Below are 12,862 nucleotides of genomic sequence, written 5' to 3'. Positions count from 1 at the left end.
GCTGAGATTTGTTCTCTAGTTATACACTTAAGATTAGTTATACATTGATCACTACCCTATATATATATATATATATATATATATATATTAGTTTTACAATAACATGTGAGTGGAATAGTTAGTGGAAATGTGCCTACTTCCCATTTATGGTAAAAGTGAAATAAAACTCTTATTGTAGGACGAACGGAAATGACAAAATATAAGTCTTATTGTGGGACAAAGAGACTAAATAATTACATATATCTTCATCGTATTTAAATAGTTTGTTTTAAACAACAAAATTTTAAAAAAATGTATTTAAAGAATTGCAAAAAGAATAAAATTCTAATAAATACTCCTATTAAATATTTTATTTGTTTTTATTGAGATACTAAATGATAATCTGAAAATAAAATCTTGGACGGAAGAGGTATGTTTTTACAAATTGGGAGGGGTGGAAATTGGTATTAAAAGAATTGGGGGTTGTAAATTGAAATAATAAGAGAATACGTGATTTGCACGTGGGATGTAGATGACTTTCAAGGAAACAAGATCCTTTTCTTCTTCATTAGGGAACACGATCAACTGTTTCCAAAGCTCTCCATTTCCAATTTCTCATCATTTTCCATTTGGATAAGGAATTTCGTCTGAATTCAATCCCCTCTCGCATCCCTCCCAATCGCGTTCTCTGTTTTCAGCGCCGCGTTTCACCGCGCCGAATTCCATCGGAGGTAAAATATCAAATCAACCCCTTCAATTTCGCCGCTTGGGGTTTATCTCTGTTTCTGTTCAAATTATCGATCCTTCCTTATCATATTGGAGTTTCTGTAAATGAAATGTTTTTTTCTCGACATTGATCATGTTCTGGAGCAAAGTTTATTTGTTGGTTTAGTATATTTTTTATGATCTTGGATTCTGTCAGATTTGACTTTTTTGCTGTGTGATTCCCGATTTTGTTGTTATTTCCTTCTCATCACATTTGTTTTTCCTTTCCTTTGATTGCGGCACTGAATTCATTTATTTCAATTTTCATTATTATTTATTTGGTTTGGGTTTGTGTTGTTGCCATCTCCCTTTTGTGATGAAACATAGTATCATTTTGACTTGGTTTGACTGAAGATGTCAAATTAACTAGTGACATAGTATTTGATTATTACTTCCAACTTCTTTAGCCACAATACTAGTGAAAAACTGATTCCTTTTAGCTGAATAAGACTTGGAATATCTTGGGTAGAGGATCAAAAGATGCAGTAATGGTTTTGGTTCAATCATGTTGAAGAAACTTGAAACAATTGTCTTGCTAATTTGGAATATGTGAGAAACGTTCTAACCTGGCATGTGATATGCAGAAGATGGCTGAAGAATCCAAGAATGATCCAGTGGAGCCTGTGACATCTACTGATACTGAGATTAAGAAGACCAAGAAAAAGAAAGGAGTCCTATCTAGATTATGGGGAGCGGTATTTAGACTAGGTAGTGATGACTTTGAAAAGAGATTGCAACATATATCAAAGGAAGAGGCTACTGTTCTTTCCAGAATTACAAGGCGTTCGCAAAGTTCTCGGAGAACAACTAGGCAATTTATTATACTGTCAATTGTTTCAGAGGTAAGCCCTACCTTTTATGACTAATTTTAGGGAAAGAATTCCATATCACATCACCTGATATCAGATGTTAGAAAAACTATTTTAGATTGTTACATTCCTAATCCTGATTATTACTTTTTGTAATATTCAACGAGTAATGTCTCTGATCCATATGCTGCTAATGTCTGTAAATGGTTGTCTGTTTTTTTAATTATCACCCTCTGTACCCAGAAGATCTACTCTTCCATATAGTCTATGTCTATGATGATGCCCTGGTTTACCTGCAAACCAGGTTCTGAGTGCCCTAGTCTAGATGCTTGTCTTGCAAAATGGGTTTCCACTTGCCAGCAGTTGCGTTCATGCAAGAATATGATCTTCTGTATCATCGTTAGAGTCTCAATAATATGTATTTTTGGTTTTTTTAACTGCGGTTGATTTCAACTAACCAGGATGTATTCATTTAAATCTCAGGTTTTGAATTTGTGGTAGAAATACTTTTTCTGCACTCTATTGCTCCATAACTCCATTAGTTTGAAAATTAGAGTGATCGTGTGTCTGTTAACTCTGAAGATCAAGTACCCCTTTAATTCCAATGGACTGCTTCTGATTATCAAATTATATGCTTATAAGGTAAACAAAGCATGAATTATGACGTGTTAAATCAAAGACAATATACAAAATATGTGTGCGGGGGAGAGGGAGAGAGAGAGAGAGAGAGTGAACAGTGATTACTACTAATCTTGACTATTTTGCTGCTAGAAAAATGCACTACTATCCTGAATGCTTCTGTTTATAATGAATGTGCTGTTGCCATTATCTTCCCCTTGCTCCTGAAGATGGGTGATCCACATAATTGATATTTACCCCCTTTCTCTATTTCCAGGCAATTGCAGTAGGTTATGCTATAATGACCACAAGATCGTTAGACTTGAATTGGCATATAAGGGCATTGAGGGTTTTACCTATATTTCTGCTGCCAGTATTATTTTTCATTATCTACTCAGCATTTAGAAGCTACACAAAGATGCGTAAGCATTTTTCAGTGCTCTTTGTAATGACTAACCGCAAGGTTATAGTATCTATCAAAATATGAAACTTGTTGCCTATACAAACAAACCTGCATTGTGGCTGGGATAGATTAAGGATATTTGATTTCACTTTTGGCTTATGCTATTTGCTTGTTTTTATGCTAGGATTTATTATTTAATTAAAAAAAAGTCAACTTATATTTACCAGGATTGTTGATACAGTTTCATGAAATTGCTTACTTTTGTTATAACTTCTTGTATATGAGAGCAGCTTCCAAAAAAAATAGGCTTTTGTGAAGTTTATTCTGACGAGGAGGCCATAACTTTGAGCCATAAGGTTGTTCTTCTTTCTAAGGGCATTAAGTTGTCAATCAAGCTGCATAAAATTCTCAAATGAATCACAATTTATCTTATCTGCATTTTGGTGTCAAAATAATCATAGATCTAGTTGTTTTCAGAACTTTCGAATTGATGGATTTGAGATTATGATCAGACAAAACATCATGGGAAAAGTTGTTTCTGTGTTATGGTAGAGCTGTTGGTACTCCGTAGTTAGTAATCCAAATGTGGCCTTGATTAGAGGCTCCCTGCTATTGGCATTAATATTACTATTACATTTCTGGGAATCTTATTTACAGGTGATACCAAGGACCGCAAAACTTTGGAACACCTCCTGGCCGAGAGACAGGAGAAAATCAATGAACTGAAAGAAAAAACAAATTACTACACAACTCAACAGCTAATACAGGTAATGAGTGAAGCTAGCTAGCTTTCTTGTTTAAATTGATGATTTCATATCTTGTTTTACACATCTGCAATCACCTCCTTTTTCCTGAAAATATGAGCTAGAGGCAAAGTCTTTAAATAGAACTTGCTATCCATAATAGAAGGTCATAATAGGCATGGTCTGAAGCAGTGGCAGGGCCACGTTGATGAGTGGTGGGGGTATTGCCCCACCTCAGTTTTGTTCAGTTATACTCTATGTATCCCTAAATATCCACTCCCTTCGTCCCCTAAAAATAGAGACTTTGGGGACGACATGGGTTTAAATGTGAAAATGGTAAAATATGAGAGAGAAAGAGAAAAAATAGTTGAAGTAGTCTTAGTGTATAGTGGGACCCACTTCATTGTAGCGTAATGTGTGAAAAAAATTTCAAAAAAAGAAGTGGACTAATTTTGGTGGACGGACCAAAAATGGAAAAAGTATAATCCTCCCCCCCCCCCAATCGACTTTGGCTAAGTTTCCTTGAATGGGCTTGTTTGGAACTTTGTACTTGTTGTGTAGCAATAAAACTTGTTTATGCAAAAAAATTAAATATAAATCTTGCCCACCTTATTATTGGGGACTGGCTCTGTCATTAGTCTAAATGCCCTTTTTCTTGTGTCAGATTATATTATGATCATGGTATGAAAAAACCTTCTATTTTCATTTAATGACAACTGACAAGGTGGACCTCATCTTTAACCAAAAATTATTTTGACCTCCCTTCACTATAAACTGTCCTAGTATTAGGCACTGCTCTTTGTAGATATCGTATGGCTGCAATGTTTGCAAGTCATTTTTTTTACTTAATAACACTGCAAAAGCCAATAACAAATGGCTGTGGTTATTTTTTACTTGACAAAGCTCGTGGGATGATGGGAGGAACAAGGATGTCTACTTTCATTTAGACCAAAACATAGATTGACAATACTTGTAGGTTTAAGTCACCTCGAGAGTTACGAAGTGTGTGAGTCATTTGTATTTCTTTTAATAATAAATTTGAAATTATAAAAAAGAAATATATGATTCGAGTATTTGAAGGATTAGATAATCATACAAGTTCCATTAAGTGGTAGATTAGTCTATATCATTTTTATCTAAGTTTTCACTCAAAGTTTACGTCCTAGTGAGTATATTGTATAACTCCCAATGTTATCAATCTCGTATGGCGGCTTATGGCGGTTCGCCTAAAAACCGCCACAGGGATATGGCGTATTAGTATGGCGGATATGGCGGTCAATAATTAAATAAATAAAATAATACTTATATATTTATATATAATTCAAAAATTAGAAAATAATAAAAATATAACATCTAAAACTATTAAAACAATAAAAAAGCATAAAATACAACTCTAATCTCCATGTTTCTTGCATAATGCCCCATTCCTAAATGCAGTACACACGCAATGTTGTCAAATGGCAGATATGGCGGTGCTATGGCAGCGCCATGGTACTATGGCATTTCCATCACCGAACGCCATGCCATAGCGCCATGGCACCGCCATATCTGCTATTTGATAACATTGATAACTCCAATATCAATAAGATTTATTAGATTCTTACATGGAGTCTTCAGTGCAGAGGTATGACCCTGATCCAGCAGCCAAAGCAGCAGCTGCAACTGTACTGGCGTCCAAGTTGGGTGCAGATTCCGGCCTGAAAGTATATCTGGGAGATGATCAAAGCCACGTTGCCACTGCCGGAAAGAGCAACGATGTGGAAGTTGCAGCTACTACTGGACTACGGAATAGAAGGCAGTCCCACTCGAGAACCTATAGCACGGAAAGTGGATTTACTGAACATCCTGAAGAAGCTATGCTTAGCCCATCTGGGGTTGATGATGTAGGCATGTCTCATCAACACCCAACGGTTGTCGAGCATCATCCTCAATCAGGCCCGAATGCACACGATGGAGGTTGGATTGCTCGAGTTGCTGCATTGCTTGTTGGAGAGGATGCTACCCAATCCTATGCTCTAATATGTGGAAACTGCCATATGCACAACGGTAGATAGAATCTTCGTTCACCTATCTATATGAACTGAATCCATGTGGTACAAGGAGGTTAATATGCTATATATCCTTGTATTTGTAGGGCTGGTGAGAAAAGAGGAGTTCCCATACATCACTTACTACTGCCCACATTGCAATGCCTTGAATCGGCCAAAGCAGGCCGATGATCGTCTCTCAGGTACCAGTTCCCCCTCTCTAACGTCTAAGGCATCGGTGCTCTCGGAAGCTGCACCAAGTGAAGGAGGTTCAGTGGTGGATAAGGCATCGCAGAGCAGTACTCCTCCAGCCGCTCATGCTGAAGAAATATCTGAAAGTTGAGTGTTTCTTGATTGTTTGTGTGTGTGTGACTGTGTGTTTGTGTGGTAAGAGAAGTATGAGCTTCACTTTCCTCTTTGATGCGAAAAGTGTCGGTAAACATGGCAATATATGTAATTTTATATCTTACTACCTTCTTTCTCCTCTGTTCTGCGCAATTCTATAAATCTACGTTTTGCTCTTCTTGTACATTATGTTCTGCAAATTGCAAAATATTTTGGGTTGGATGAATTGAAATGAAAATCAGATGAATGAATTCTCTATTGTTTGCGTGATATTCAGTCAGCATCATAGATCAGAACAGGAAAATCAGTCCATTTCAGTACGTTTATCGAGTTCTTATGGAATGAGAGAAACTAAAACTACTACTCCCTCCGTCCCTTTGTACCACTATAGTAGAGAAATTTCAATTTGAGCACTTATTTTGAAAAAAATGAAAATAAATAGTTAATATAGAGAAAGTCTTATCTACATTATTATCTACTTTCTCACTATTTTAACTACTTATTAGTATTAATTTTTCAAAATGAGTGCTCAAAACGAGTTGGAGGGAGTACTATTATTTAGGGCAAATTTGATGCGGCTACCATTTAAATTAGTACCTCTATTCAAAAAAAAATTATAAGCTAGTCATAATTAGAAGCAAGCGTATTACAATTACATAAAGAAAAATGACTTGGAACCAAAACTCGCAGCACCGATATTTTATATTGTATCTAGACGTATATGCTTTAGATGACCGAACCCTTCAAATATAATGTATATTCCACATTTAATACAATAAAAATATCATATGACCCCTAAGTGATTAATTGCAGCTTAAAGAAAATTACTTTTCCAAGATGGCTTTTCAACCGATACTCTTCTAGAACTCCTTTATGACAGTCAATATTTGAGATTATTCTAGACTAATGGAGTAAATTCGATTTGGTAATGAAATGAATTTAGATCATTCCTCGAGCTGATCAAGTGGGGTGAGTAAACTTAAGTAAAAATGTGGATCTTGTTCTTTTACAATTACTTTTTAAAGCAATATAAGTTAAGAAAAATCAAATAAACTCGAGTAGAAAGTTAAATTTGATAGAAATATAAAAGCATAGCATGGTATGTAATAAAATAGGATTAGTTAATAGTATTAATGATGTGGTGTATTGGTATTGCAATTACATGATGCATGTGAAACCAAACTTTAAAAAAGTGGGGACTAAATCATGCAGCTTCTGTTACATATATATATATTCACTTATTAGTGGGACAAAAATCATACCGATTCCCTCACTTTTGATCACAGAATTGTCTGCTGTGGATATGTCACTACTAAAGTTTCTAACTTTTTTTCATAATAATTTACAGAATATTTTTAGGTCACTCCAGATTCCAGCTTGAATTTGACACTGATAAGAATCTTTAGCACAAGGAATATGTCTCATTTATATTCCACTTAAAATTCAAGCTGTGAATCACAACCATGGAAGAGGACTCAACTAGGCATGGTAGAAAAGGCTATGGTGTTTCTGCACAAGATGCTCTATTTTAATCTGATTTTTTTTTAAAAATGTCAATCTATTTCAAGAGATGTATGTAGCTTCTGCAAACCAGCACCATCACACTAAAACCTCATAAAATATTCAAATCAGGGATCAATATTCCTCTGCTACTACAAACATTTGAGTATTAAGAAAACTTACAGCATACACAAGACAAGTACTAATGGTTGTTATGACATAAAAATTACACACAAGCAAAAAAACTAGGATCCTTATTTACAATAATGCTGAGCAGATGTTCGGTTGGAATCTCTTACAGTGGCCTTTGGTTGGTTAAGGTTGGGTTGATGGCCAGTGTCTGTCTTCCTGTCGCGCTTCCCTGATGGAGGGAAGCGGCGTCTCCCAGCCTGAGAGAAGCGCGTGTGGTAGTTTAGTATGGCGAGATCGTTGAGGTGTTGCAACGGGGTGAGGACCTTGACGACTTCCTCCATTGAAGGCCGAGACTTGGTGTCCTTGCTTAGGCAGCTGTGAGCTAATTGAGCTACCTTGTGCACACCTTTGATTGAATAGTTGAGCTCGAGGCGAGGATCCACTACTTGATACACCTTCCTCTTCTCGGACAGATAAAGCCGCGCCCATGTCACGAGATTCTGTTCTCCACTTGGCCGTTTCTTGTCCATAGATCGCCGGCCAGTCAAGATTTCCAGGAGCACGACTCCAAAACTATAAACGTCGCTCTTTGAGGTCAAGTGTCCTGACACAGCAAAGAATGAGCCAAGAATGAACAAAGACTAGAGATAAATGGTCACTCAAATGACACAAAAATCATGAACAATATGTACCTGTCATTACATATTCTGGAGCAGCGTAGCCATAGGTTCCGACCACCCTAGTAGAAACGTGCGTTTTGTCTCCCTGAGGACCGGCTTTTGCCAAACCGAAATCTGAGAGCTTAGCATTGTATTCCTGAGGGAAATGGGAAATGTTACATCAAGATTGTTTGGACCATGACGAGGCCATCTATCAAGTTCCTACTGATCAATTCCACTCACATACCGAGTCAAGCAAGATGTTTGACGTCTTGAAATCACGATAAATAACAGGTTCAGGCCCAGTGTGGAGGAAAGCTAGCCCTTTGGCTGCTCCAAGTGCAATCTTGATCCTGTTGGACCACGGAAGAGGTATGGTCCCTTCAATGGGTATTCACCATATCAGTATATCCTCCACTCAACAAACAGCAATATAATCGAGCGTTTCAAAGAGTAAACATCATTTTGAAACTCAATTTGCACCAAATGGTCACAGAACTAGCAAGTATACCTCTGGAAACTTGTACAAGGAAAGCCATAAAGCATTCTTACCACAGTAATTTAACAGACTCAAGAAAACAGGAAGGCTAGAAGATATCACATTAGTGCACATTATCCTATTATAAAACCTAGGGAAATATATGCAATACTTACTTCTAAAAAGATGGTTTTCAAGGCTTCCACGGGTCATGAATTCATAAACAAGTAGCCTTTGATCATCTTCAATACAATATCCAATGAGCTTAACGAGGTTAGGATGATGAAGTTGCCCTAGAAAATCAACCTCAGCCTGCACTAAAAAGAATGCCATGAGCTACATTCACATATATATGTCAATCATTGCATAATTCAAGCCAACAATCAGCTCACCACCCATTCTCTATGGCCTTGAAGGCCATCAGGCTTCAAGCTCTTGACAGCCACTGTGGTCCCTGAGCCAGGCTTTGCTGGTGCCGTCCCATTCTCCTCTATCCACCCCTTGAACACATATCCAAAACCACCCTCCCCAAGAATGCTATCTGGCCTAAAACTACCGGTGGCTGCTTTCAGCTCCTGAAAACTAAACTGAAGCAGTTGGCGTGGAGGTTTCTTTTCTAGTGCAACTGCATCCGAATTGGGATCTTCTTCGGATACCGAGTTTCTAGCCTCATCAGGCACACACATTTCCCGGTTGCTGGCATTCAAATAACGAGTCTCTGTTGCTGTATTAGTAGAGCAAAAATGCAGGAGATTAAACCAAGTTGAAATGCCCAATTTTAAAAACATTAGATAAATCTATATATGGACAAGATTAGATAAGACATACAAGAATATGAATATATGATGAAAAAAACATAAATTTATTTAAAAAAACACATAAATCTAGCAAGATTGGATAGAATATGATGAAAAATGAGTATACCAGCATCATAGACAAGGCTGCTTCTAGGGATGGAAGTAGTAGAGTTTCTCGAATCGGAGCTTTTGCAGCCTCTCACACTGCTTCTGAGAATAGACCAGCAGCCGCAGTTGTTGTTGTTGTCCATGATTTTCAAAACCCAGAAAAAAAGATTAGATTTTGTTTCAGTTCATGGGCTCTGAACTACGCATTGGAACAAGGCGATCACTTATTTACCATGCTTGAGTTGAGGAGAGGGGTAAAGGGCAAAAGGAGTAAGAGAGGGAGAATTGTTTGTTAATGTTGTTACTGTGGAAAATTGAAGGCATAATCATCATCATCATCACCACCATCATCACATTTGTGTACAAAAAGAGCTTTTTTGCCACCACCTTTTTGAGCTTTGCTTTCACTCTCAGATAATTAAGATTGAAGAATTACGGAAAGAGGCATCAACTTAACGATTTGACAACTAATTTGATTGTATTTTACTATTTGGTCACATGATTTAAGATGCATAATCCTTCGATTTATTAGTACTGTTTTTTTTACGTAAATTTGTACTATATGAGATTAAGAAATTTGTCCAATATTTAAATTTTAAATTGAGTGAAACTTAAATTGATGGGAGGATGAACTACAAACCTGAAAATTAAGTCATTAAATAAGGTCCAAATAGGATATGTAAATTGGAATTATCGCTAACGAAAATGCATTATACACATGCTAATAAATATCTAAAAAACATGCTACAGAAACAAAAATTAAAGTATAAACAAAAACATTTAAATAGCAACTAGCAGGATTTTTAGCAAAAAAAAGAACCTTAAGTTTTTGAATTTTATTTTCTTCTTTTTGGCACTATATTTTAAACTTCTGGAAGCGGTAGGTAGAGAAATTTAGGGATATACATAGATAATTGATTAATTGAAAAAAAAACAAAAAAAAGGGGAAAACAACCTTGCTTGATCCACTGTGATATTATGGGCTTGGTTATGTCTCACCAGCATAATAATCACCAATTCCTCTTTCATTTGAATTCATCTCATGTTCCATCATTACTAATTCCCCAACCTTGCCTCATTGGATGGCTGAATATTAAATTTACCATAAATAACGCAATCTTCTCATTAAATCAAACTGAAACCATTTCATCAGTTTATGACTTTATATTATTTATTTAAATATTGTAACCAACAAAAGTATTGTGATTGAAATTGTCGGTTACTGACTTCCTGGCCTATGAATTGTCTTTGAATTTCAAAATATAGCTATATTTATCGTCTTGCAATTATTTAATTCAATTGGATAAAAACACCTCATTCTCTTAATGTTTAGAGATTGGGAAACTTACTTGGAACTGGAGTTGAGAGCCTCAGTCTGGAAATTAATCCAAAAACTTGTTATTCATGTGTTTTTCAATAAAAATAATTTATTTTCATCTTTTTTACCAAGGAGTTTTGATATTAAATGTTACTATTATAACTAGTAGTATTAGGTAACAAATCTAGTCAACATAATTGTGTGGTCAAAACCCATATAAAGATAGTCAAGAGAAGAATGATGGCAACCACCCTCCTAGCCTTAAAAAATATTCGTTTTGGGGGTTAAGTAAGTATGAATAATTGCATATTTTACTATAAACAATATTAATACATATAATTAAGCATGAGAAATATTGATATTGTATATTATATTAGGTGGACTCTAATGAGAATGCAATAACACATTTGTTCATAATATTTGCCATTTTTATTTAGCCACACCATGCATACATCTTCATTCTCCACGGGAATATGTGTGATATTATTATAGTACAAACTATATACTTGGCCACTCCATGTTTTTTTGGCATATAAAAGGATTAAATGATCCTATTCTTTTATTTGCGACTTGATTAATGCCTTGTTGGAAAGGAGTTATACCATTTGTTCCCACTAAGTTTTTAGAGTCCCACCTTTAAACATTAAAGTGGACTGCAATACTTTGGTGCAATAAGTTAACTAGGTCCACTAAAATCCTTTGCATGCCAAAACAGTGTTTGGAAAAATAGTTTTTAAGTTGGTAGGCCTTCTAATTACTTTTGAAATAATTTTGTGCTTGTAGGATTCTTATTAAAATTGTGGTAGTATGTTTAATTTACATAATATTGTCTATATAATAATCGATTAATTAATTAAGTCAACAAGTTTGCACATAGATAATTTAATGCCAGATTGTTAAGTTAGTTGATTGTCAATCACTCTTCTACAGCTTTGACCAGTTATAAGTTAATTATAAGTGAATAAATTGTAAAAAGGGAAAAATGCTTCCAACCAATAAAAGTGTTGAGCATAGTATCACAAACAATAGAGTCTCATAAACAACCTAAGTTACCTAACATAACAACATTAACAACATACAAAAGGACAAGGTGCATTCTGGCCAAGACACGAACAAAAGTACACAAAGCAGTAACGACGAATCACAATAAAGGACAGACAAGATAAATGAAAGTTGCTCTGACATGAGATGACTCACATAAAAAATGTATAACACACTACATCTAAATGAAGATGATAACACATACCCAACTCCTTCTTGTACTCCTTGAGTTGGTCAATCTCTTCTTGCATTGTTCTGATTTTCTACTATTTGCCCATAAAGTCTGGGCACAAAACATGCACCAATGCTTATACTAGCTATCAGCCATATAATGAAGCACAAAACAACAAAAATCTTAACTGATACAATATGTTAGAAGGAAAAATATTACTACAATGAATCAATTAAGGATATGTATTATCAGTGTCTTAGAATAGAGTTATTGACTTACTCTAGTTTGAATAATTACCTTGTACATCATTACAAAATACCTCAATTAAAGAGGATTACTATATAATGAGAATAAAACTGTAAAGTAAATAACCTTTCTGTCCATCTATACCTTTCCCGACTCTTTTGAAGCCAAAACTTGTGAAAACGACCAACAAAAAACATGTCAAAATCCGAAGAACCCAAACCACTTGTTACTTGTATAATCGAAAGAGTTTGCGAGGCAATTTGCAAATTTCATGCGCAATAGTTTGGCCATGGCAAACCCAAGTTCACTGTCTCCACCAAGTATCATAGTCGATACCAAGTTATTAGATCTCGGGTTCAAGTTGAACGGCGAGAATTACTCGTTGTGGGTTGTACTGATGGAGAAAGCCATCATCAGCAAGGGAATGGATCTCCCACATCACCGGGGACCATCTCCCCCATCAAGGACAGATCAGACCTTTGCATGGTGGCAACAGACAGATCATTGTGTCTTTGCGTGGTTGGTTCAAAACATTGAAGCATAACTCGTATGATGAGTATCTCAACCGCAACAACCAAAGACTTGTGGAAGAGTCTGATTGTAACGTACTCTAGTGGTGGAGATAGGATACAGGTCTACGACCTCCATCAATTAGCAAGCACCCTGAAATAGAGGGTAGAGTCATTAGAGGAAATTTGGACCCTGTTATAGGAGATATGGGT

The 12,862-nt window shown here is 35.9% G+C and overlaps 2 protein-coding genes across 3 annotated transcripts; one reads left to right on the top strand and one right to left on the bottom strand.

The window, feature by feature from the left end:
* Window positions 1–534: 534 nt before the first annotated feature.
* On the top strand, window positions 535–5,873 carry LOC121805057 (uncharacterized protein At2g24330-like). 2 transcript variants are annotated; one of them, XM_042204805.1, is made up of 6 exons: window positions 535–710; window positions 1,332–1,586; window positions 2,449–2,593; window positions 3,232–3,341; window positions 4,940–5,363; window positions 5,452–5,873. In XM_042204805.1, exons 2-6 carry the CDS (start codon window positions 1,332–1,334, stop codon window positions 5,685–5,687), a joined length of 1,170 nt encoding a protein of 389 aa, XP_042060739.1. In that variant the 5' UTR covers window positions 535–710; the 3' UTR covers window positions 5,688–5,873. The 2 variants fall into 2 exon arrangements, with proteins under 2 accessions (XP_042060739.1, XP_042060738.1); XM_042204804.1 differs by having other exon boundaries at window positions 536–710; window positions 1,329–1,586.
* Window positions 5,874–7,294: 1,421 nt separating this feature from the next.
* LOC121804606 (serine/threonine-protein kinase PBL35-like) lies at window positions 7,295–9,800 on the bottom strand. The gene is made up of 6 exons (XM_042204212.1): window positions 9,383–9,800; window positions 8,851–9,182; window positions 8,635–8,770; window positions 8,228–8,361; window positions 8,014–8,137; window positions 7,295–7,925 (listed from the first exon to the last, which is right to left on the bottom strand). The coding sequence occupies exons 1-6, from the start codon at window positions 9,504–9,506 to the stop codon at window positions 7,444–7,446; spliced, it is 1,332 nt and encodes a 443-aa protein (XP_042060146.1). The 5' UTR covers window positions 9,507–9,800; the 3' UTR covers window positions 7,295–7,443.
* Window positions 9,801–12,862: the final 3,062 nt, after the last annotated feature.

This window comes from Salvia splendens, chromosome 5, assembly GCF_004379255.2.
Source record: "Salvia splendens isolate huo1 chromosome 5, SspV2, whole genome shotgun sequence".
NCBI lineage: Eukaryota > Viridiplantae > Streptophyta > Magnoliopsida > Lamiales > Lamiaceae > Salvia > Salvia splendens.
Note: the sequence above shows the minus strand (reverse complement) of the source record. Positions and strands in the feature narration are given on the sequence as shown.

Coding starts and splice junctions, on each gene's coding strand:
- LOC121805057 (XM_042204805.1), top strand. CDS start 1,332: ATGGCTGAAGAATCCAAGAATGATCCAGTGGAGCCTGTGACATCTACT. Junction 3,342..4,939: donor CAACTCAACAGCTAATACAG/GTAATGAGTGAA, acceptor TCTTCAGTGCAG/AGGTATGACCCTGATCCAGC. Junction 5,364..5,451: donor AAACTGCCATATGCACAACG/GTAGATAGAATC, acceptor TTGTATTTGTAG/GGCTGGTGAGAAAAGAGGAG.
- LOC121804606 (XM_042204212.1), bottom strand. CDS start 9,506: ATGGACAACAACAACAACTGCGGCTGCTGGTCTATTCTCAGAAGCAGT. Junction 9,183..9,382: donor CAGCCTTGTCTATGATGCTG/GTATACTCATTT, acceptor CTACTAATACAG/CAACAGAGACTCGTTATTTG. Junction 8,771..8,850: donor AAGGCCATAGAGAATGGGTG/GTGAGCTGATTG, acceptor TTTTTAGTGCAG/GCTGAGGTTGATTTTCTAGG.